The 24,822-nt window shown below is 40.8% G+C and overlaps 1 gene segment (V, D, J or C); it reads right to left on the reverse strand.

Annotated features, from left to right (window-relative positions):
* Positions 1 to 4,053, reverse strand: part of LOC113199670 (T cell receptor beta constant 1-like) — a 65,555-nt gene extending 61,502 nt beyond the window's left edge. The window contains 2 exon segments of the C gene segment in view: positions 3,587 to 3,898; positions 4,005 to 4,053. Coding sequence covers positions 3,587 to 3,898; positions 4,005 to 4,053 — 361 coding nt within the window.
* Positions 4,054 to 24,822: the final 20,769 nt, after the last annotated feature.

Here is a 24,822-nt window from a genome sequence, read left to right on the forward strand (position 1 = left end):
GAACTTTCATATCAGAAAGGATTTTATTTACTTTGAAACACCCTTATTACCTCCTTTACATTTTCCTTTCTCAAATTGTTCAGATAATGTTCTGTGTAAAATCTAAGACCATTCATTAGAAATATAGATTTTTTTAAAAAGACACTTAAAAGTTAATATATCAATGTGAACATAGTGACATGAAAAAGGAAATGAAAAATTAAATGTATACATATTTCCTAAATGTTATTATTTGTATTCTTGATGATTGCCATTTAAGTGAAGTGAAATGAAATCAATGTAGTTTTGATTTTCATTTGCCTGATTGCTAAGGATGTAGAACAGTTTTTCATATATATGTTGGCTATTTGTATTTGATGTCTTTGCGCATTCATTGGTTGGGTTATTTGTTTTTATGGTGTTATATTTGGGGTTCTTTATATATTCTGGATATTAATCCCCTGTTGGAGGGGTAGCTGGCAAAGCTTTCTCCCATTCTGTAGACTCTCTTCATGTCTCCTCTGCTGTGGAGATCAGTTTTAATTTGAGACCATATAAAGTTCTTCGCCTTTCTTATTTCATCTTGAGTGAGTTTGGTAAATTGTGTTTTTCAAATAATTCCATTTCTATTTCATCCACATAGAATTTATTGTCATATACCAATTTATGATACTCTTCCAACATATTAATATCTATTGCAGCTATATTCTCTCATTCCTTATTGATATAGTAATTCCACCCTTTTGATTGTTATGGGTTAATCAATTTTATCAACAGACGAGATTATGACCCTATTTTCCTCTAAGTCCTTGAGTGTATTTTTACAATGGCTGCTTAAAGATCCCCACCTGAAATTTCCAGCATCTGTTATTTCATGGTTGATTTCTACTGCCCATTTTTTCCATGTATGGGTTATATTTTCCTGTTTCTTCCTACATCTACTATTTTTTTAAAAAAATTGAAGTAGCTATATTTATTCATATTCAGTCCTTATTTATTCTGCTCTTGCCATTTGGAGGCACAGATGGAGTGGACAGTAGGTGGTATTTTGTCTTGTAGTAAGTAAGGAGAGCCCACAGAGGTGGAAGCCATCTATAGCCATGGCTCAGGCTGTCACCACTGATGCCTCTTCTTTCCCAGTGCATCTCAGGAATGTGAAGGTCTTGAATCATTTCAGCCAGACCCATTTGAGATGCTCCCTCTTGTCTGTGTCACTTTCCACAGAGATAGATGTTGACATTTGTTGACATTTTCCCAACTGTCTCATCTTCTTCAAGTTTTTCGAGGAAATCTTGGTGTTGCCTTTCCTTGTCAGTATTCTGTTGTCTCTTTCTGTTGGAGGCACTTTCAATTTCCAGTTTCTATGATGCTGACATTTGGTATGGCCAAGTTCTTGTTGATTAATACCACATCTGGAAATGCTATCCAAGTTTATTTTGTTGACATGCTAATCATTTGAGCGACAGTTGGTCAAATCAAATCTTCAACACCAGATTTCCAGGATTTAGAGGATGTCCCGAATGAGAATTTCAAAAAGACTGTTTCTGTGTATCATTTCAGGTGTTTTCTGTGCTCCAACTTTTCTTGAGGATGTGTTTTTTCCACATTATTCCAGCACCAGCACTGCAGGTTGATTTCAGTTGCTGTTTTCACTCACAACAACCTCTTCTACCTGTTTGAAGTAACAAACTTTGAAATGGCAATTCCAAAACCAGCTGAAATTCCATGTAATGTAATTGGAAGTTTTTTAGTCATTTTTAGTCAGTTTTTAGTGAATGGACACAATTTTGCAAGCATCTGTGGAATGAAAATGGATCAGCTGTCAGACCAAGAAATTAATGGGATTGGTGATTTCAGTGGATGGAATCTAGCCATAAAAAGATAATGTCTAGGCAAATATTAAGTCCTTAAGAAAATATGTAAAGTGTTATTGTCCCCTTCCTGTACCAGGCAGCAAAATCCAATTAGAAAAAAGAAAAGGAAAAAGTTTAATTTAAATCAAGTTGGCCAAAAGCACAACTAAAGGGAATAATTTTTTTCTCCGAGCATTTCTGAATGAGAACTTCTGTTTTAGGGGTGAAAGTAGTTTGGGGGGCAGCACTGACTGGAAACTTCCGTGGTGCTCCAAGATGTGAGTTATAATGGAGGAGCTTGCTCTGGATGCCTAGGGATATGGCAGAGAGAGGTCTGATTCAGATAGTGGAGTTAATTATCATGCACCCACTCAGGAAGAGGTCATGTGCTTCCCCCATGCCCACTGGCTCTTTGAAATCTGACTGAGACTATGGGTGGCGCCATATTAGGAGGTGACATTTTCAATGTCTAAAATAAAAAGGGACTATTTAATACCTAGTATAAAATCATTGAGTAAACTATAGAGCTCCCAATAAAAATGGTCTAAAGATGAACAAGCCATTCTGAGAACAGAAATGCGAGATCAACATCACATGAAAAAGTGGCCAAACTCCTTAGTGATCAGAAAAATCAATTAAGAAAGGGAAAGAGAAAGTAAGAGAATAATCTAGATTTCTAGATTGATAGCACTGTTCATCTTCAGGTTGCTGCTGATTATTAGGAATAGTGGTATAATATCTCCCTCTCATTAAATTCTTACTTTTATTTCTTTTACTTTAAATATTTACCTGCATCTTAATGATAAATACTGATGATGTTTTGGGAGAAAGCAAGAGAGATTGGGATCCCCTAAATGTACTCACACTGCTGGACTGGCAGCCATTTTGCTTGCTGGATACTGTCCTAAGGAGATACGAGGATATGGGGGGAAAATTATGCCTTTGATTGTGGGGTTGCAGATGTAGAGGGTAATTTTGAAAAAACTTTCTGGAGAAATTTGGTCACATAAAGTAAAATAAACATGTAGTCGTCCATGTCTGAACAATCATGATCCTAGGCATATAAACCTACAAAGGATCATGAAGGGATATATTCGAGTATTTGCAATAGTGGCAGGAAATTGGAGGATAATCAGGTATCTTTTCTCACAGAAGTGAGAATGGAGTACTGTGCATTATTTAGCAAGAGAATAAAATGCAGTGTTTCACTCAGAGCTGAGTGAAACAAATCTAAGAGGAAAATAACACCCATAATAAAATAACATTTGCATGATTTTAAATCCACACATCCATGACTGAGCTGGGTGCTCTATGAGAAGGTCACGGCTGAGTCATGACTAATCCTTTCTTTCTCTTGAGATTTTTAATCCCAGGCTTAGAAAAAGTGGGGCTGACCTTACCAGTGGAACAGTGCCAATCGGATTTATGATCTTTGGTGACCGTCTTATTCTCACTGTGAGGACTGGACAAAAGGAGAAAGACAGTGTGTGGGGAGAGAAAAGAATGAAGCAGAGCAAAGAAGAAAAAGAAGAGCAGTGGGCAGCAGCCCAGACTCTCCCCCAGGTGGTGTTCTTGCAGCATGGTCAGCCCATCCCTCCTAGGCTTCCCACCGCTCTTTGGCCTGTGTAGGCTCCGCTGTGGTTTATACGGGCTCCAGCTGATCTCTGTTACTTCCTTCCAACCGAATGCATCGAATGCATCGCCTGCTTCCTGAGTCGGGGCCGTGATGGGTTTATGCACCAAGAGGAACCAACGCTTCAGCGCTGTGGATGGACTGCTGGCGCAGAAGTAGAGGGCTGAGTCTCCTGGTTCAGAGGACTGGATTTCCAAGCTGCAGGGGGAGTTTTTGGGGTACTCAACTGTGAATCGCTGCTTGACCATCTCTATTTGATCAAGAACTTCTCGGTTCTGAAAGTAAATCAAGAACTGAAGCTCTTTGTTGGGCTTCTGTTGATACCAGTAAACAGCGGTATGTCCTGTGGTGGGGACACAGTTCATCTTTGCTTTCTGTCCTTTCATTTTGACCAGATGTTCTGGAGTCTGGATGACTTCGGCAATAAAAGAACCTGCAAGAGATGGAGGCAGAAGTTATGGACTAGCCCAGGAGGGACCCTGGCTAGGAAAGAGGCTTGGATCCAGGACAAGGAGCTATCTTCTGAGCTCAGGACTCACCTGCTCCCAGGAGACAAAGCACCAGGCAGCAGAGGACACTCGTGCCCATGGTCACATTGGAGTAGCGAAAGGATGAGGCTTTTTCATTCCCTATCAGCGACTTTCTTGTCACATGATCCCTTTGTGACTCATAATCAAGGTGTGAGTGGTAAAACCCTCTATGATATTGGAAGGAAAGCTTTCATCCTGATGTAACAAATACAACTGGTTTATATTTTATTCATGTGGAAGCATCTTGCAAAATTCTATTTTTACTAACATCAACCAGATAGACATATTTCAGAAAGTTTGCAAATAAGCAAAATAACAAAATAAAAACACTATACTACTGCTGAGTAATGATTACACAGTGAATGCCTTAGTGAAAATCTTTGAAGATATTTTTTCTCTTTCCCTCTGTGTGTGTGTGTGTGTGTGTGTGTGTGTGTGTGTGTGTGTGTGTTATATTTGGACACATTTTTGGTTAAATTTTTTTAAGTGTGCTTTCATAAACTTTTATTCCATTGAACAATCATCCTCCCCTGTTATTGCATTTTTATCTTCTTCGATAACTCAGTTTTTATTCAAAGTTTCACAGTGTTCTCATAAATGTCCTTTACTGCTAATTTGCTCAATTTCTAGCTCAAGGTCGCGAATCATTTCTGGCTATCACCTTTTAGTATCTAATTAAATTTTAGAATAACATATCCCTGCTGTTAGTGTTGTTTTATGATTCTGAGACTAGCCACTGCTTTGGAAATACTTTACGTTCTAGCTGTTTCTGATACCTTTGAGCTTGCTCTTTTACGACATTTATTGTACATGATCTCTCTTTCTCTTCCCTGATTTCTGTCACTGTCTATTTAACATGGTGCACTTGTTTTTTTTCGTGTGATATTTTTTTTTTCTTATTTTCTTCTTCCTCTTTCCTATCCCCATCTTAAGTAATTTTAAGAGCTTAAGTATTTCCGTGGATTTCTACTTACTCTCTGAATAGTTCAAAGAAATTGAACTATTCGATTTCTCCATGTTAAAAATGATATCGAATATGCAGACAAGTAGTTGATAAGATACCAGCAGAATGAACCCTGCAACAAACAACTTGCTAAAGGAAAAAGAAAAGTCACCAGAGTCTTTGAAGTCTCATGTTTCTTTCCCCAGATCCATTCCCATTTTCCAACTCTATGAAGTGTTCCAGTTTATCTTTCTTTGAGTCTCTGACATTTTATTACGTAGGAGTATAACTAAACAAACTCTATTTTATGCTTTAAAACTTCACAAGATGGGACAATGCTGTACATTTCTGAAATGTAATTTTCATTCACATTTGTAAAATCCAGTCATTTTCGTTTTAATTCGTTAATTTTCACTGCTATAAAATTCTTATAGTAACATACCGTCATTTATTGATTCTTCTGTTAGTGTCCACTTGGATACTTTGTGGTGTTTTCCTGTTACTGGAGATATTACTCTGAAATTTTGGTCCTGGTTTTTATGTATAAGATTTTTCTCTAGGAAAGAATTTCTCAAGTGTGAAATTGATGGGCAGTGGGTGCACACATCTTGAACTTCACTAAAAAATAACAAATTATTTTCCAGAAATGGTCTAACCAATCCATATCCCATCAGAAATTCAAGAGGGTTCCTGTTGCTGCCTTGACTTGACAAAACTTTGTGTACTTTCTTTTTCCACTTTAGCTCTTCACGTGGGTGTGTATTACACTGGATTCTTAATTTGCATTTCCTCTAATTATGAAATTTAACAATATTTCCCCATTAATGATAAATTAAATTTCCCCTTTTGTGAAGTATTTATTTGTTGTTTTTTTTCACCCATTTGTCTATTGAATTATCTTTTTCTGGTTGGTTTATGTAGAAACTAATTTATAGATTAGTTAAAAATTCTATATATTAGCCTTTCTTGAATACATAAATATAGAGAGGGACAAGGATTTGGGATTGACATATATTCACATCTATCTATATAACTAATCTTTTCACTGTTCAATGATTAGTGGTGATAAATTGCACATGTTAATTCTGATACAGCCATTTTAATCAATCTGTTCTTTAGTGGTCAAGAGCTTCAAGAAATCCTTACCTGATTTGAGAACATGAAGATGTTCTTCTATAGTATATTTTAGAAGCTTTGTAATTTTATTATGTTCATCTATTCTTTTTGTTGAAATTGATTTGTGATACATTGTGATAAGTGTCCAGTTGGATTTTTCTTTGCACAGATTATCAATTTCCCCACTATCATCTGTTGAAAAATCTGTGATTCCACCTCTGCAGTTCCACCTCTGTGCATGTGTGCACACACACGTTTTCCCCACAGGTGTGTCTGTGTGTCACTGTCCCTATATTATTGTGGTCTTATAATAACTCTTAAGTTGGTTAAATTGGATCCTCCCACCTGCTTCTTTCTTGTTGGAGCTCCTTAGCTAATCTTGATCCTTGGTAGCTTCATATAAATCTTAAATTCAGTTTATCAAGTTGTATCTAAAACCTATGGGGATTTTAATTGGATATATTTAATATATAAATTAATTTCTAATTCTGGAATTTTTTAAAAAATTGACTCTATTCACCTCTAAAGACAGGGTATATTTTCATTTATTTGAATCACCTTTAATAGCGACCCACATGGCTTCACACTTGTTTTTCCCAGAGAAAACTTTTAATTCATTTTTTTTAGTTTTCTCACTTTATTCCCAGGTTGTGCTCATTTGTAGCTCTGTTTACCTTGATGTTCTAAGTCAGTTGCTGGGGTGTTTGGGTCTGGAATATCAGAGCTGCAAGACTCCATTCCCTGAAGCACACCAGGTCGGAAAGACTCAGTGTGTTGCTCCCTCCCTTCCCCACACCTTTCAATGCAGTGGCACCCCTGCATACTTCCACCAGCCACTGAGGGCAGAGGGCAGACACACCCTCACTTACCGAGGCCATGCATTGCCTGCTTTGGTGGCCTTTTGGAATCATATCCAGGTCTCACATCTTTCTAAAGTCCTCATAAAGAGACTGCAGTTGAAAAGGTGAGTTCACTGGTGTAAACTAACAAGGGCATGTCACCCATGCAAACCTGTTGCTCAAGGTGCCTCTGTGGCTTCTTGACTTTACCTTTTTTTTTTCATTTTCTTACAAGTATTAAAATTAAGATCAACCTAGATTCTCACTCTTCTCCTTACTTTGTTTTTACATCTCCTACCTTGACTTCTCCCAACCCTCAGCCTTCTTTAATCTCCCAAAGAATCAGAATACTACACAGTCCATAGTTTCAACCACTTTCTCTCTGCTATCTAAGTCTATGTTCTGGAATTTGGGGGCCCCATTTTGAATCCCATATATGTGAGTTTTGTGGACTCTAAACCTCTCCTCTAGCTCCATTGCATCTTAGTTTCACATCTGTAAGGACAACATACTACTCCCAGTTTTCATCTGATTGCCTCAAAGACCCCTGAAACCTTTTGTCCCAGATGGGAATTGCTACTTTCAGCAAGGTCTAGTGTTGTTTGACTTTTTTAAGGGATCAATGTTATATGGAGACAATTTAAAAAATTGCATGGATTCCCTGTCTACTAATGACAATCCAGTATTCCTCTCAAGCTTCTCTTTTGAGCAACAGGCTACAAGGGGCTTCCACACTCATATCAATGAAACCAGAATCTCAACTTGTTCAAAAATGCATTCTACCTTCTCAAATTTGTTCCATTGTATTTATTTGACTCATATCAGTGAATCAGTTGTCTCCTCTTTCCTAATTGTTCTCCAAAGTGTTGGTTTCTTTAATCTGATTTTGCAGAAATCGTTCTCTGCCCAGCATGTCCTACCCACAGCCAGATACCTCTGGTGAAGCTCATATGAAGCCTCCTCTCTTTTAGCTTCCTCTGATCCAATGAGACAGAACCAAGCAGGCCCACCCCTGAGCTTCCACAGAACTTCTGATTATAGTACTATTTCATATTATATTACATTCTGTTTTATTCCTTTCCATTATAATTATTTGCTTTTTTTATTAGACTTCTAATTCCTTAGAGAAAGGATTGGTTTTGTATTCAGTTTTGTATCCTTGATATTTGAGAAAGTAGTAAAATCTTAAGAAAAAGCATAGATAAATCTAGAAGGAAAAGTTGAAAGATTTGAGGCACAAGGGGCAAAGTATACCCTCTGGGACTGCTCCCAAGAGAGCTAGATTAAGAATTCAGTAGTGTGTGGTGGTATGTGAACATTCACATTCACAGCACCACAATTCACAGTAGCCTAGTTATGGAACTAGCCCGGGTGTCCATCAACAGATGAATAGACAAGAAAAAACATGGTATATATTCACAATGGATATTTATTCGGCCATAAAGAAGAATGAAGTTTATGTCATTTGTAGAAAAATGGGTGTAACTAGAGAGCATTATGTTAAGTAAAATAAACCAGAATCAAAAAAGATCAAGGGTTGTATGTTTTGTTTTGTTTTGTATTTTTCCTCCTCTGTGGAGGTGAGAGAGGAAAAAAAGAAAAGGGGGAGGTTGGAGAAAGGGATCTCCTGAAGCAGGGAGACAGTAGAACAGAGGAAGGAGACCAGGGGGAAGGAGGAGAGAGAATGGGGAGTACTGGGGAATGAAAGTGACCAAATTAGGTTGCGTTCATCTATGAATGTGTCCCAATGACTTCCACTGTATGTTCTATGTTATATAATTATAAAGTACCAATAAAAAATAATTAATAAAAAAGAATTCAAGGATGCAGGGAATGACACTTAGCAGAAGAAAAGTAAAAAAGAATGGTTAGGGGCTATGGTAAGAGTGCAGGTTTGTGCCCCTAGGGTCTATGGGGCACACCACTGCAGGGCGCTACCAGAACAGAGGGATGGGTAGAGCCACTGATGGGTGTGGGCCAACTTCACCATGAGAGAGCAGCCCTCCTCCTCTTAAGAGATGCCTCAGCCTTCAGTGATGTTTCCTCTTTGAACACTCTTTTCAACTGAAATCAGTCTCAGACCTTGCCCTGGGTCCTGTGGGTACCAGTACGTGGCATTATATCTCAAATTCTGTTTACGCCCAGGTTCACGTGGGCTCACAGATGGTTGCTATTACTAATTTCTGGAGAAAATGTTTTTACGTAATATGCTGAGGAAGCGATATCAATGGAGGTATGTAAAAATTAAATTGAATTATGCTGACAAGAAATCTTGGTAGAAAATATTTTAATAACTTCCTTATGAGTATTAAAATACATTCATAGTTATTTTATTAAAACAATTTAAAAAAAAATTAACAAAATATGTGGTAGAAGACCTATCTAATAAAAACCATAAAATAATGCTAAAAGAAACTAACAGAGACATCAACAAAGAGACATTGGGTGCTTTGGGGGCAGGTGAAGAGGCTCTGCATCTTGTCACAGTGGTTCCATGGGTGTAAAAATGTATCCGGATTTATTGAAGTGTGCCCTTAAAATGGGGTGTATTTTATTGCATGGATTTTCACCTTTATAAAGTTGTTGTTTAAAATCTCACTATTTAGTTTTCCAGAGGGCGGGAGTTGCTGAGGGCTTCTGGGAGGTTCCCCTGGCAGGACAGCTGTGGGCAGCAGTCACATAACCACACTGGAGAACCGCCCCCCCCCCCCCATGCTTCGCTGGCCTTTCCTGGGCTTCTGTCCCGCTCAGCTCTGTGAAGCGCCCCTTTGTGCTCACCTCCAGTTATCGGTTATACTTTTTTCCTTCTGCCTTGTGTTTTTTCAAGCTGAGTCTCTGTTCTTCACAGCTGAAGGTATCACTTGCTTCCTGAGCAGGTCCACCACGGGTTTGTGTTCTAAGAACAGCCACCGTTCAGCACTGTGGATTGGCTACTGGCACACAAGAACAGGGCTGAGTCAGTGAGCTCCGTGGACTGGATCTCTATGCTGCAGGGTGAGTTCTTGGGGCACTGGGCTGAAATCTGCTTATCTTTCATTTCTGTTTTCTCTATGATGTCTTCATTCTGAAAGTAAAACAAAAACTTGAGCTCTTCTCCCAGCTTCTTGTGATACCAGTAAACATAACTGTGTCCTTTTTTAGGGATGCAATCCATCTTTGCTCTTTGACCCTTTCCTCTGACCAGATGTTTTGGGCTCTGGGTAACCTCAGGGTCCATGGTCCCTGGGGAGGAAAGAAATAGAAGCTGGAGAACAAAAGCCCAGAAGGGAACCTGGTATTTCAGCCACAGGAGAAAGGGCTGAAACTGGAATCCACCGAGTTCAGAACAGGGACTTACCTGCTCCCCAGAAAAGCAGAGCCACGCAGCAGAGACATCTGAGGCACATGGCTGGCTCTGGGAGACGCAGTGAGAGGCCACCTTTAGTACAAGGCTTCCTCGTCCTCCTTCAGCTACCTCCTTGCAATGTGATGATTTCCTCAGCCTTGAAGCCACTGAGCACGTGGCATGAGACATTTCACAGGATGTGGGAGGGCAGATCCCTGGTGGATATGGACAGTGTGAGTTTCAGGCTGTTTTTATTTTCTTCTTCTGTGACTGACTATTCTATTCTTTTAATAAAATAACTTACATATTACTTATTTGCTTTTTTTCCCTTCATACCAGGTGCACTCGACCCACTGAGCCACATTCCCAGCCCTATTTTGTATTTTATTGAGAGACAGGGTCTCACTGAATTGCTTAGTGCCTCACTTTTGCTGAGGCTGGCTTTGAACTCACTATCCTCCTGCTTCAGCCTCCCGAGCAGCTGAAATTATAGGCATGTACCACTGTACCCGGTTTATTTGCCTTTTAAACTTGTCAATTTCCCTCTTTCCTCCTCCTTTCCGTCCTAGGTAATGAGTCACTACTCTGTCATAGCAATCAAAGTTTCTGCCACATTTATCACATTAGCAGCTACTTCAAAGAATTAAATGCTTGTAACAAATATGCAATACATATGCTACACAAATATGCAATATATATTCCTACTCCAACCAGTCAGCTTAAGAGATGGATTTTAGCTGAGAATTTTCCAGCCCATGTCATGGTAGCTGTAACTTACTTGCTTTTCATTATTCTTCTTAGCATTTATGTTAGAATGTGTAAAGTCTGTATTATTTTATACTGTATGTCTTTTAAAGGTGTCCAGGGAGAATTATTCTGTTCATAGTTTCATATGACATTAGTTTTTCATTCTAACACATGTTGACATAGAATTCTAGAGAATCCATTTTCACTACTATTTAATATTCCATTATATTAATTATCCATTCTTGAATTAATGGCCACTTCCCCACCTCTCAATTGTTTGTACTACTACAAATGGTATTGTGGTAATTGTACATGTCTCTGCATGCCTAGGTGCAAGATATTCTCTATTTCTGGGAATATAAAAAGTGTGTTTTATTTAACGTGTTTTATTTAACTTTACAAAACATGACAACATGCTTTCCGACTAATTAAGTCAAGTAAATAATCCCACTAACAGTTCATGAGTGATTTCAAATGCTTTATATCTAGGACTACAATGACAATTCAGTATTCTTTTAATTTTGCTTGTCAGTTGGATTAATGTAAAGGTAAAATTTCTAAGCTGATTCTAAACTGCAAAATTAAAATGTAAAAGACCGGGCATGCAAAGTTCCTCTGCTACACCCAGAACCTGAAATTCCTGAGATAGTTAAGACAACACCCTACTGGCCATTTAGCCTAGGGCCCTGTGCAGTTTGTCACAGGGCCCAAACCAATCAGTTTAAATGTGTACCCCGCTTAGGAGTGACCAATCACCCCCGCCTGACCTGAATGTGCTAATCATGTCTCAGAGTTGTTGTTCAATTTTCCCACGCCTCATGATGATTTGTTCTGATGTATGCAAAGCCCCCCCCCTCCCCCCAAAGTGTCAAGCTCTGCTTGACCTCTGCTCTGGACTCTGGGCTGCTCTCCCTTCCTGAGTGAGCCTTGAGCCTCAGCGCGCTGAATTAGGATCCTCTTCAATAAACTCCCTCCTGCTCATTGCATGAAGCTGGTCTCTTGTGGTCTTTTTCTCCAATGATTTGCCGGACCCTTACATTAAAATTTTATCTCACTGTACAATATAGTTTCAGTTTTAACTCTTTTGGTTGCCAAGGATGTTCAAGATATTTATTGTATTTATAGGCTGCCAGTATTTTCTGTAAGCTGTCTTTTTGATGATTAGCTACTCATTTTGGCTGATTAGCATTCATTTATTTGTAACTGTAACTGTTCTTTATATGTTGTGGATACTAAACCTTTGTCAGCTGAAAGTATTGCTTTTAAATTTGTGGCTTGTTTTCACTCTCTTCATGAAGGTTTTTGTTCAATTTCTTAATTTAGTTGAATGTACTATTCTTTTCTTTTGGGTGTATTTTTTCTTATTCTTTACAAGGAATTCTCAGTAACCCAAGTTCGTGAAGATAAACTCCCTTGTTATTTACTAAGACTCTTAACATTTTGAATTTTGCACTTAAGTATTTAATCCATTTGTAATTTATCTTAGCTTATGTGGTGAGGAAGCCTTTAAGTACGTCTTTTCTTGTGTGGATAACATTTGTCATAGGATAATTTATTGTATATTACATCATCCCCTCATATGTATGCAATGACAGCTCTGTTACATGTCAAATTCCTATATATGCATGGGACTATTTTTCATCTTACAATTCTTTTCCACTTGCCTATTTACTTATGCAATTTTTATTATGTTAAATTATAAAATAATTTGATAATTGGTGGGACAAATCACTTCAATTTGTACTTCATCAGTATTATCTTGCTATTCTTGACTTTCTTGTTCACTTATAATTTTAGATTATTTTTGTCAAATTTTGTGAAAAAAATCTTATGGTTTTGATTAGTGTTGTTTTGAATACATAAATGATATTACAGAAACAGGAATACTTTTCTATTGAGTTCATCTGCTCATGATCACAGTGAATATCTCTACTTATTTCAAGTTTTTTTAATGCATTCCTTTTTTTGACATATGAAGGAATATTCTATTAATTCAATTCACAAATATTCAGTAGAAAAATTGCTAAAGCCCAAAGGAAACCCTAAGGAAAAAACACCAATAAAATTAAGGAATTCAGTATACTTAGCTAAATTTAGCTATTAATAATACAATGCTTCTTTGTAGTGTCTGGATCTTTGAAAACAACCTTATCATCTAATAACAATTACTTTCTTTTCCTTCTCATGCACACGGTTTTTCCTTGTCCCCCTGGCTGCAAATGCAGTACGTTGTAGAGTAGAAATGAAGTTTCACTCATTTATGAATTGAACGATTTTAGGTGCCAGATATGCAGTAAATGCTCTGGGAACTGTGAAATGTAAGATTAATCTTGCTTCTTATGGGACCAACTGGCCTCTCAGGGTATTTTTGAAAATCATTCTTCTGGTCCTAAGAATCTCTCACCTGAAGTATCTTTGGTATCTAACAACTCTTTCCAGGTGAGTGACTGTATCTGGGTTCTAAGCGCCACAGGCTTTTTTTTTTTTTTTTAACAGAAAGACCCACATTGCCACCTAGTGGTGAGAGGGATAAACTCATCTGATGCCCCTTGTTCCAGGCTGCTCTGCCCCACCTGACATGAGTTGGTACCAGTGCCACACCTGGTTATAGCAATATCGAAGCAAGGCATCTCAAGTGCCTGAAGGAAATCAGGAAACAAGAAACACATGTGTATGGTGACCTGGCTATACGCCACAGAACTGGAACTAGTGATGAGTTACCCTATTGCACAGTGAGTCATTTAACATTGGTTGAAGGTTTATGGGTACACTTTGTCTTCTAAACCTTTTCCTGCCACCATTCAAGGTGACTGTGCTATTTGAGTCTCTGTCCTAAATTCTCTGCTCTTTGCATTGCATGCTCCATCAACAAGGGATCATGCTTCCAAACGGTCCTAAGCACCTCACCTGAAGTATCCTTGGCAGCTAACAACTCTTTCCAGGTGAGTGCTTTAGGTGTCAAAGGTTTTTTTTTTGTTTTGTTTTGTTTTCCTACAGAAAGACCCACATTGTGCTAAGTGTCTCCAATGTTTACTTCTCCTTCACTTCCATTTTCTGAGTTCGGGACAGCCAATGGCTTTCTGCGCATTTCTAGTTGGATTCTGCCTCAGAGTTTACCCCAATCTCAGAGTAACCCACGATCTTCCTCATTAGATCCTCCTAATCCATCTGCTAAAGGAGTCATACTCAACCTCAGACCCCACCCCCATCTGTTGCTGTTCATACCTAAGGACTTACCAACTCTGTAAACAACATGCCTTCCCTGTGCAAGAGGAAAGTACCTTTCTCATCCTCAAGGACAGGAAGTCAAAGTGCAGAGAAATCTGCACAAAGAACCCTTGTTTGACTATTCCTTTCTTCCTCACCATTTCTCCATTGACTTAACTGACCTGGCCCAAGCCAACTGCCTTATCACAGTTCCATGGTTTACTACTCTCGGTCTGATTTGGTACATAAGCGTTCAACTCCAACTACATATCTGGGTCTTGTTTCCTTTGAAGGATCCCATGTCATATAAAAATGTGTATCAAATTTGTTTACCTTTCTCCTATTGATCTGTCATATGTTAGTTTAATTCTCAGGACTAGTGGAAAAACCTAGTTTTTAAGAGGGTAGAGGCAAAATGCTGCCTCCTCTCCATGGTCCTTTATTTCTTCCCATGGCAGCCCAGGTGATCTGATTATTACCCAGAGATCTGATTAAGACAGAGGTCAAATGTAATGCTTTAGCGACTCCTTAAACTTAATGTTGAATTTCTTACCAATTACCTTGACTTGAGAGGCCGTGGTGGTCCGATATCTCCCTCCATCTCTCAGTCTCACCCTGTCCTCACCCTCCCTCACTCTGCTTCCCCATCATTGCTAACTCCTTTCCAATCCTTCCAATCTCTTCTTTCCCTCCTGCCTGGAACACTTTGCACTGGCTCTTCCGAGTTCCTTAAATTCCTTTCCTTGCATTGTCTTTCATCATCCATGGTCCCACTGAATTAACTCGAGCTCAACTTAATATAAAGTGTTTAGGAATAATACTGAATGTTTTTCCCCATGTTTTTTTTCTCAAAAGGAGGATACCCACTAAATATACAGTGTCAGGAAACATTTGATCAAGAGTCAGCTGCAATAAATTAGCCACATTCCATTTTTCTTAGGCAAAAAATGAATGCTGATGATTTTTAAAATAGTATCTGAGAGTAGTTTTCAGATAAAAGGCACACATATTCATGGGTATTCGACCACAGGTAGTCAAAAGTAGTGCAACTGCTTTCCATATTCCAATGGAAGAAAATGGCAGCAGCAGTTTGAAATCATCAAGGAACTAATCAATCTATCACCTTTAAACACCTGCGATGTATGCACTATTGCAAACATGTCAAGACTTCTGTGAGTCAGCCCCAGAAATAATTTTTTTGAGTCATTGAATTGCAATGCCAGTTGTCTCATACAACTGGCATTTCAACCCAATTAAATCCTGTGTAAGATAAGATGTCAAGAAAGAAGTGTGTGCTCAGAATAGGGGTGTGTGTTAAAAGACACTGAGGTCCTAAGGGACCTTGTCTCCCTCTAAACCTGTGAAATTCTCTGCATGGTGTCTCCGTTTCTGGAGAACCAGATGCCTTCCTTGAGTGTGTGTGTGTGTGTGTGTGTGTGTGTGTGTGTGTGTCTGTGTGTGTGTGTATTGGGGGGGGCAGGGAGGGGGAGACAAGCATCAGTCTTAAAAGTGAACTTGGATTTAAATATAACATAGCCCAGAGATAGAAAATAGAATCAGAATATGGAAAGAAAGGGTTAGAATTAAAAGGAGTTGATCATTTATATCATCAAATATTTGGAAGAAATGTTAAGGATTTTATTTGGATGGCTATATTCCAAGGAGGACAGAACCAATTTGGATGGGTTATATTTGACACTATGGCCATATCCTCCTATGGTAATGCATGGGGGCAGCTGCTGGGTCTCTAACGGTCAGCTGAAATGCAGAAGGCAGGCTGGCCACGGCACTCATCCATGTCCACAGACACTGCAGAACCCTTCAGCTTAGTGTAGAGGGGGGATAACTGACTGCATGCGGCAGGCATGTCACCACTTTCTGATTGCGTTTCAGGCCAGAGCCTTGAGTGCTCATGTGTTCCCGGTACCAGTGCTGAAGGGGGTGGTGGAATATTCAGAGCTATTTTGCTAGCTCTCTTCTTGAGGCTGAAAACACTGGCCCAGTAAGAGGCAGCAGTTTATGGGTTCTTGGTTTCCATGGCAATGATGTAGTCTGAGGGGACTGAACCTAGCTGGGATATTGAACCAGCAATAGCAAAATGGACTTCGTCATCATGTAGGTAGAATGTGATCCATTGCTGAACTGGCTTTGTTAAAATAATTAATTGGGAAGCTATCATGGTTAGCAGATCTGAATTCCTGAGTTCTTAGGTTAGCAACCCAGAACCTAAGCCAGCGTGAATGGTCATCACCTAGGAAAACAAACCGTCAGCTCAACCAATCAGGAACTGCCAATTAGACCCTACCTAAGGTCTTTCCACATTGATCAACCATGTGTTTTCTTTGTCTTGCTTCTGAGAACACCTTATGAAAGCTGCCCGCTGGCTCTCCATGGACCCCAAACCACCTGGGATCAAGCACTGCCCAATTTGTGAATTATTGTTGGGTGAAAACAACTCATCAACGTCTGTATGTGCTTTTATTCTGTAGCAGTTCCCATCCTATTTTAAGTCCCACTGTGGTCAAGGGCAAGATCTTATCTGCATGCTTTCATTTTCATGCTGAGCTCCTGCTCTGTGTGGTAAAGGCATTTACAAGGCATGAGTCTGCTGGTTGGCAGAGCGTCCCCTGAGGGAAATCCACTGGGTGGTGGCTGAGCCACCTTGGTTCCCAGTAGGTAATACTCTTCATCCTCCATTGTCAAGACCTCTAATCCTCTGTAACACTTTTACATATTCATTTCTTTCTCTCTTTTTTATGCTCAGAATTTAATCAATCTTAACCTGTGATTCAAAACATGCAGGCCTCGCTTGTCAATGTATGGTTATTTACTTAAAACTAAACTATGGGGGCTGCTCTCTCTCTCTCTCTCCCTCTTTCTCACTCTCTCTCACTCTTTAAAAAACAAAAAAACAAAAAAACTAAACTATGGGCTTTGGAAATACCTCCCCTTCCCCACACAACAATATGGAAAGACAGATGCTCAGTAGTTTCCTTGTCCCCTCTCTTCACGTATTCACTGGACATATTTTCTTCTAATAAATGGTGCTAATGTATTTTGCTTATTTTTTTTATCAGATCATGCAGATTTGTTGGTCAGTATCATTTTTTTGCTTTTCTTTAGGAAATGATTTCTACCTTCAGTGTTCCACTTATCATCTTCTACCTTCTGACAGAACATTCTAGATCTTTCAGCCATGTAACCTGAAGTCTTCCTTCATCCTTCGCTATTGAACTCTTGAGAGCAGCTCAGCAAAACCTTCTCTAGGTGTTTCAGATACTCTGTAGATGCACAGGGAGTTCGCCTCCTGTGCTCTCTGTCTCTCCTCCTCCATCATTAATAACCCGGATACTTACAGTGTGTTGGATCTTTCGATAAGTAACACTCTCTGCCTGGTTGCTGCATAATTTCTCTCCATCTTGAGGGTACAGCATGGTGACATGATGGTGCTGAACAGTCATAGAGAGCCAGTTACCAAAGGAAACATAATAGAAATGTACAGCAATGTGTAGACGTGTCTACAGCTCTACCTTTGGGAACTTGGCAGAGTCAGGCAAACACCTAGGTCTTGAGATATGGGGGAACTTTCCATGTCAGTTGGTCATTTGATTCCCATTTTTCTAGGTCTAGACATACATGCTCCCAGAGTTCTAATTCACAGAAGCTGTGGTGTTCCCTCCCCCAGTCTCCTCCCACAGGGCCCCTGGGGCTGTGGGGGAGGGCCAGGCTGCTGCAACCCTTCTTGCCTAGGTCTCTGACTTCCACCCAGCACTGTGTCACTGCCTCCACAGATGTAGAAGCTGCTGTCTGCAGAATGTGCGCTGGTCACCATCAGAGATGCAAAGGAGGAATTTGGGTGACTGATGGGAAACTTCTTCTTGTCAAAATCTTGTTCGTAGGTGGCCTCAAACCCCACATTAGAGGTTGCCATCCGCACAAAGGTCTGATTCGGGAACTGATGATACCAAAACACAACTTGGGCCTGGAAGTCCACAAAGCGACACTCGATCTTCACAGAGGTCCCACTCTTACAGATGGCTCTGTTTGGATGTTGAGAGACATGAGCACCAAGCCCAGAGCCTGCTGAAACACAGGGACACAAGAGGCCAGCAGGACCAGAGTCAGACAGGACCCAGGACACTCAGCCTCTGCATCACCTTTCCCCCAGCCCCTGGAGAATCCCTGTCTGTCCCCAAGCATCCTCTCAGACTCCCTGGGTCCTAATCCCCCGCCTCCCCTCACTGGTGCCTCACCCTGTACACTTCAGCCAGCCTGGACGCGCCCTCTCACTTCTAGAAGCACACACACTCCACAATGCCTGGCACACTTCACTCACACCAGCACATGCACACACACGCCCACTCTCCCAGGCAGGAGAAGGCTCATACTGGGCCCCAGAAGCAGCAGGAGCAGCAACATCTTCAGCGTTGGCCTCACACCACCTTCTCTGGGGAGGTCTGACCATGTGCCCCTTCTTCCTCTTCCCAGCCCTGGAGGATGGGCGCCTGAACACAGGGTCCTGGGGTGCTCTCATCTGCCCCCTGGTGGTGGACCTTGCCAGTGATACAAGATGCAGCCTTAGCAAACATATAGTCCCTGCCCTGAGACCTAGAACTCTGGGATGGTTGGAGCGAGTTTCGTAGGTGGAAAAGGGGACATGCATTTTATTCAATCCTTAGCTTTTTTATCCTATCTTCGAAGTAATCTTAGCAAGACATCTAACAGCTGTAAATCGCTGGACTGCAGGCGACACTGCATTGTGAATCCACAGTGCCCAGAGCAGCACCTGGGCGGGAGGCTTGGTGCTTCATTATAATCAGGTTGAAGGCCCTTCTTATCTTCAAAAGTGCTCTTCCCCTCATGATCATTTCATGACATTTTCCCTCATATGTCAGTGGACTTGATTCCAAAAAATGAAAAACTACTCATTTATCCTGTGTGTCTTCATGTAAAGAAAGTTATGATAGTAATTAATTTATCATCATTTTACTATAATGAAGATCACACTAAGTACTGGCCAGTGGAAATGAATTCTTGGTGGTGTAAGGAATGTTTTCTATTTGAACATACGGGGCTAGGCCTTTTAATGGACCAGTTTTGAGAAAATTTAGCAATTACCAAAAAAAAAAAAAAAAAAAAATCAAAAGAGGGCTGGGGTTGTGGCTCAGCGGTAGAGCGCTTGCCTAACAGGCACGAGGCACTGGATTCGATCCTGGCACCACATAAATGTAAAATAAAAATATTGTGTCCACTTAAAACTAAAAAACAAATATTTTTTAAAAAACAGTCAAAAGCAAACAAAATAAGGTAGAGCTGAAAGTTTTTTTTCCCATAGCACTACACTTTCATTTGGAGAACAGCCTACTGGTTTTACTTAATGTTTAGTTAAAGTTCTCTTGAGTGGGGAGCTTACAAAGGTAGAATTAAGACATGAATCATCAAATTATATTTGTGACATAATGAAAAAGATTTTTATCCTAAAAATAAAACTTTTGCATTGCATCAGTATTAATATATGTGCCTAAGGGCGTCTGCACTGTCCTGTGACTGCACTTGCCTTTCCTGGTTGGCTGGGCCCCTTGGAATGAGGCCAGTTCATAATGTAACTACTTCTGCAGGGTGGAGCTAAGGCGCACTTGCTGTGGATGGTCTGGGGTCCAGCTTTTGCCTTGTCTGGGAAGAAGAGGTTGGAACTGCCCTCATCAGAGCAAAACCTTCCTGTTTATTTTGAGAGGCACTCACTAGGTGTTTTGTTACTGTGTCAACTTAGCTAAGCAGCAAAAGAATTTCCGAGAATTTCCTTTGTGATTTGTGTAGGTCTGGGTTGGCTTACAGTTGAACATATGGAGAAGCAATGCATGAAAGTATCCAGGGAAAGTAAAGTACCTGCCATCATTATGAAATCATCATTGATCTGAAGCTGTGACAAAGAGGACCAGAGGTGCTGCGCTGGGTGTTAGAGCACTTGATGGGTACACATGAGGCCCTGGGTTTGATTCCCAGCACTGAATAAAAGAAGTAAATAAAGGGTGCCAGTGGTTCCAGTGTGTGCTGACCTTTCTCTACTTCACGTCCTGCTGACCATGCTGACCACCAACCCCACTACCAACGGGACACCCAGGCCCACAAGCCCTCCCTGAGAACTCATGGGGCAGTGCGCACAAAGAGCCAGCCTCCTCTCATGGACTCCAGCACCCGCCTCATGCACAGTCCATCCAGGGCTTTCGTGTACCTAACTTATCCCAGGCTCCAGTTTGTCCCCCATCACCAGACCTACTTAGAGTTTTTTTTTCCCTAACTAGTTTTGGATCTTTCCTAATCTAGTTTCTCCCCAAATTGTGTCAGGTCTGATTCCTAACATAAAATTTTTAGTTCTTCAGGCTTGTGCTAGTTAATTTTGTGTCATTATTGACATTGTCATATATAGCATGGACTAGTCATGGGCCAGGTCAAACATGTTGTTAACAGCCAGTATATTACTAGTCCTCAGTTTTATTTCAGTGTGACTTTGTTTCATTATTCTTTCTTCTTTTTATCCACATGATGAGTTTTCTTGATGTCTGGGAGACGTTAGCGCTCATGAGAACCGTTGGGTAAGCAGACAGAAGATAGAGTCAGAGCTCTGGGATCACAGGACTGTGGCCCATGAAGAGCCCTGGCACTGGGGTCTGATAGCCCCTAACAGGGTTCTACTCATTGCCAGGACACATCTGCTTCCACGATTCTAAGGGCAAACAGCCAAGAATCATGCTCCACAGGGCAGAGGTAAAGTTAGATGTATCTCTGAGCTGATATGTGCTAAAGATTTGCTTGAGGAAAATGGCATATGTAGATAATGGTAAACATGGCTATCTATCATCATCATCATGTAGGTGATGGTAAGCATCCCCTATTGGCAAGCCACTTGGTGGTGGCTGAACCACTGTGGTTCACTCTCTGGTTCTTACTAGGTAATGTTCCTCATACTCCATCTTCAAGACATCAAATCCCTTGTAACCCTTCATGTATTATTTTTTCTCTCCTTTTTATGCACATAACTTAATCAATCTTTATCAGTGCCTCATAACAGGCAGGCATTACTTGTCAATCCATGGCGATTTATCTAAAACTCAAGCATGGGCTTTTGAAACATCTCCCCCTCCAAACACATCAATATGTAACACAGATGCAATGTGGTTTCCTTCTCCCATCTCTTCATATACATACTGGATACATTTTCTTCTTCTAAGAAAATGAATGCTAATGCATTTTGCTCATTTTCTATTGGATCATGCACATTTGTTGTCAATGGAGAAATCATCTATTAGGAAATGATTTCTTCAAGATCCTGCCTTCAGTGTTCCAGTTATCTTCTACCTTCTGATAGAACTTTCTAGATCTGTCAGTTATGTAATCTGAAGTCTTCCTTATAGACTTCCTCTGGCTCTTGGACTATTGTAGCCTATTTCAAGAGAAGTTCAGCAAATCCTTCTCTAGGTATTTTTCAGATATGCTCTGTACCTGCAGAAAGGGATTTACCACAGCAGTGGATTCTTTTATGACTAACTCTTTCTGACTGGTTGCCTTCTGATTTCTCTTGATCTTGAGAGTACAGCATGCTGACAAGATAGTGCTGAACCATCCTCTAGAGCCATTTGCCACAGGAAACACAAAAATGTACAGTCATGTGCAGAAATGTCTACAGATGTAGCTGTGGGACTTTACATAGACTCATGAAGACTATATGGAGAACATGGCAGAGTCAGCAAAGATTCAGGTCTTCAAATACTTGGGGAGTTTTCCATGTCAGCTGGTCACTTTATTGGACAAATTTTATTCCCATTTTTCTAGGTCTAGGGGAAAAAAAACCCTCACAATCTTCCACACTCAGATTCTCTGTCAACTCCTCTTTGTGGTTTTCCCTCCCCAAGGCTCCTCCTAGAGGGCTCCTGGGGTGTGTGTGGGTGGGGGAGGCCAGGCTGCTGCAACCCTTCTTGCCTAGGTCTCTGACTTCCACCCAGCGCTGTGTCACCAGCACAGAAGTAGAAGCTGCTGTCTGCAGAATGTGCATTGTTCACCACCAGAGATGCAAAGTTGAGGTTTGGGTGACTGATGGGAAACTTTTCCTTGTCAAAACCTTGTTCATACGTGCCCTCAGATCCCACATTAGAGGTTGCCATCAGTTGGAAGCTCTGTTTGGGGAACTGATGGTACCAAAACACAGTTGAGGCCTGGAAGTCCACAAAGCGACACTCGATCTTCACAGAGGTCCCACTCTTACAGATGGCCCTGCTTGGATGTTGAGAGACATGAGCACCAAGCCCAGAGCCTGCAGAAACACAGGGACAGAGAGGCCAGCAGGACCAGAGTCACACAGGACCCAGGATACTCAGCCTCTGCCATCACCTTTCCCCCAGCCCCTGGAGAATCCCTTTCTGTCCCCAAGCATCCTCTCAGACTCCCAGGGCCTCACCCTGTACACTTCAGCCAGCCTGGAGGCGCCCTCTCACTTTTAGAAGCACACACACTCCACAATGCCTGGCACACTCCACTCACACCAGCACACGCGCACACACGCCCACTCTCCCAGGCAGGAGAAGGCTCATACTGGGCCCCAGAAGCAGCAGGAGCAGCAGCATCTTCAGCGTTGGCCTCACACCACCTTCTCTGGGGAGGTCTGACCATGTGCCCCTTCTTCCTCTTCCCAGTCCTGGAGGATGGGCGCCTGAACTCAGGGACCTGGGGTGCTCTCATCCGCCCCCTGGTGGTGGTCAATGACAGTGATACAAGATGAAGCCTTCTCAAATGTGTAGAAGCTGCTCTGGGACCATGAACTCTGGCATGATTTAGCAAGTTTCTTAGGTAGAAAAGAGGACATATATTTGAGTAGTAAATGCATTTTACTCAATCCTTACCTTCTTTGTCCTATCTTGGTAGTAATCACACCAAGACATCTCAAGCTGTTAATCACTGCACTACAGGCCCACAGTGCATTGTGAATCCACAGTGTCAGAGCAGCATCTGGCCTGGAGGCTCAGTGCTTCTCCATAATCAAGTTGAAGGCACTTGTCACCTTCCAACAAGCTCTTCCTCTCATGATCATCTCATGATAATTCCCTTCTCTTCTCAGTGAACTTCACTCTTAATAAATACTCGTTTATCCTGTATGTATTCAGGTAAAAAAAAGTTATGACAATAATTTATGTATCATCATTTTACTATTATGAAGTTCACATAAGAATGAAATGAATTCTAGGTGGTTTAAGGAACATTTTCTATTTGAACATGCTGGGCTAGGTTTTTTAAAGGAATAGTTTTTAAAAGTCTAGCAATTAAAAAACAATCAAAGAAAACAAAAAAAAAATACAGAGCTGAAAAGTTTTTCCCAAGCACCACACTTTCATTTTGAGAAACAGCCTAGTAGTTGTAGTTTCGCTTAATATTTAGTTGTAGTTGTCTTGAGCAGGGAGCTTAAAAAAGTGGTATTAAGGGCTGGGGTTGTGGCTCAGTGGAAGAACACTCAACTCACCTAGCACATATGAGGCACTGTGTTCAATCCTCAGCAGCAAATAAAAATAAAAGGTATTTTTTGGTCTTTTTTAATCCTTTATTTTTTATTTATTTATTTTTTTGAGCAACCAATAAAAAATAGATTAACAAACAAAAATAAATAAAAGGTATTGTTTCCATCCACAACTAAAAAATTATTTTTTTTTTAAAAAAGTAATATTGACTTGAACCATCAAATCATATTTGTGATATAATAATTTTTGTCATAAAATATGATTATTGCATTACATCAGTGTTACTCTCTGTGACAATGAGCATCTGCTTAGTCCTGTGACTGCATTTGCTTTTCCTCGTTGGCTGGGCCTCTTGGAATGGGCCACCTCACCAGGTAACTACTTCTGCAGTGTGGCACGAGGACTCCTTGCTATGCATGGTCTGGCCCCAGCTTTGTGCTTTGTCTGAGAAGAAGAAGCTGGAAGCCACCTGGATCAGAGCCAAGTCTTCCTGCTCATCTTGATAGGCACTCACTGTGGTGTCCTGTTACCTGTCAACCTAGCTAAGCAGGAAATGTGTTTCTGAGAATTTCCTTTGTGGTATGTACGGTTCTGGGTTGGCTTAGAGTTGATCACAGGGAGAAGAAAAGCAAAAAGTATGAAGGGAAAATAAAACCCCTGCGTTGTTCTGAAATCATCATTGATTGAAGCTGTGACACGGAGGACCAGAGGTGCTGGGCTGGGTGGGAGGCCCTGGGTTTGATTCCCAGCACTGAAAAAAGAAGAGAATAAAGGGTGCCAGTGGTTCCAGTGTGCAGACCTTTCCCCACTCCACATATTGCTGTCCATGCTGACACCAGGCCTGCTCACCAGTGGGACACCCTGTCCCACCAGCCCTCCCTGAGAACTCATGGGACAGTGCGCACAAAGAAACAGCCATCTTCCATGGATCCCAGCCCCTGCCTCTTTCAAGATCCACCCAGGGCTTTCATGTACCTAACTTATCCCAAGCTCCATTTCATCCCCCATCACCAGACCTAATTAGATTTTTTTTTTCTAACTGGTTTTGACTTTTCCTAATCTAGTTTCACCTCAAGTTGTGTCAGGTCTGATTCCTATGATAAATTTTTTATTCCTTCATGCTCATTCAGGTTAATTTTGGTGTCAC

This window comes from Urocitellus parryii, chromosome 3 (assembly GCF_045843805.1).
Source record: "Urocitellus parryii isolate mUroPar1 chromosome 3, mUroPar1.hap1, whole genome shotgun sequence".
Classification (NCBI taxonomy): Eukaryota; Metazoa; Chordata; class Mammalia; order Rodentia; family Sciuridae; genus Urocitellus; species Urocitellus parryii.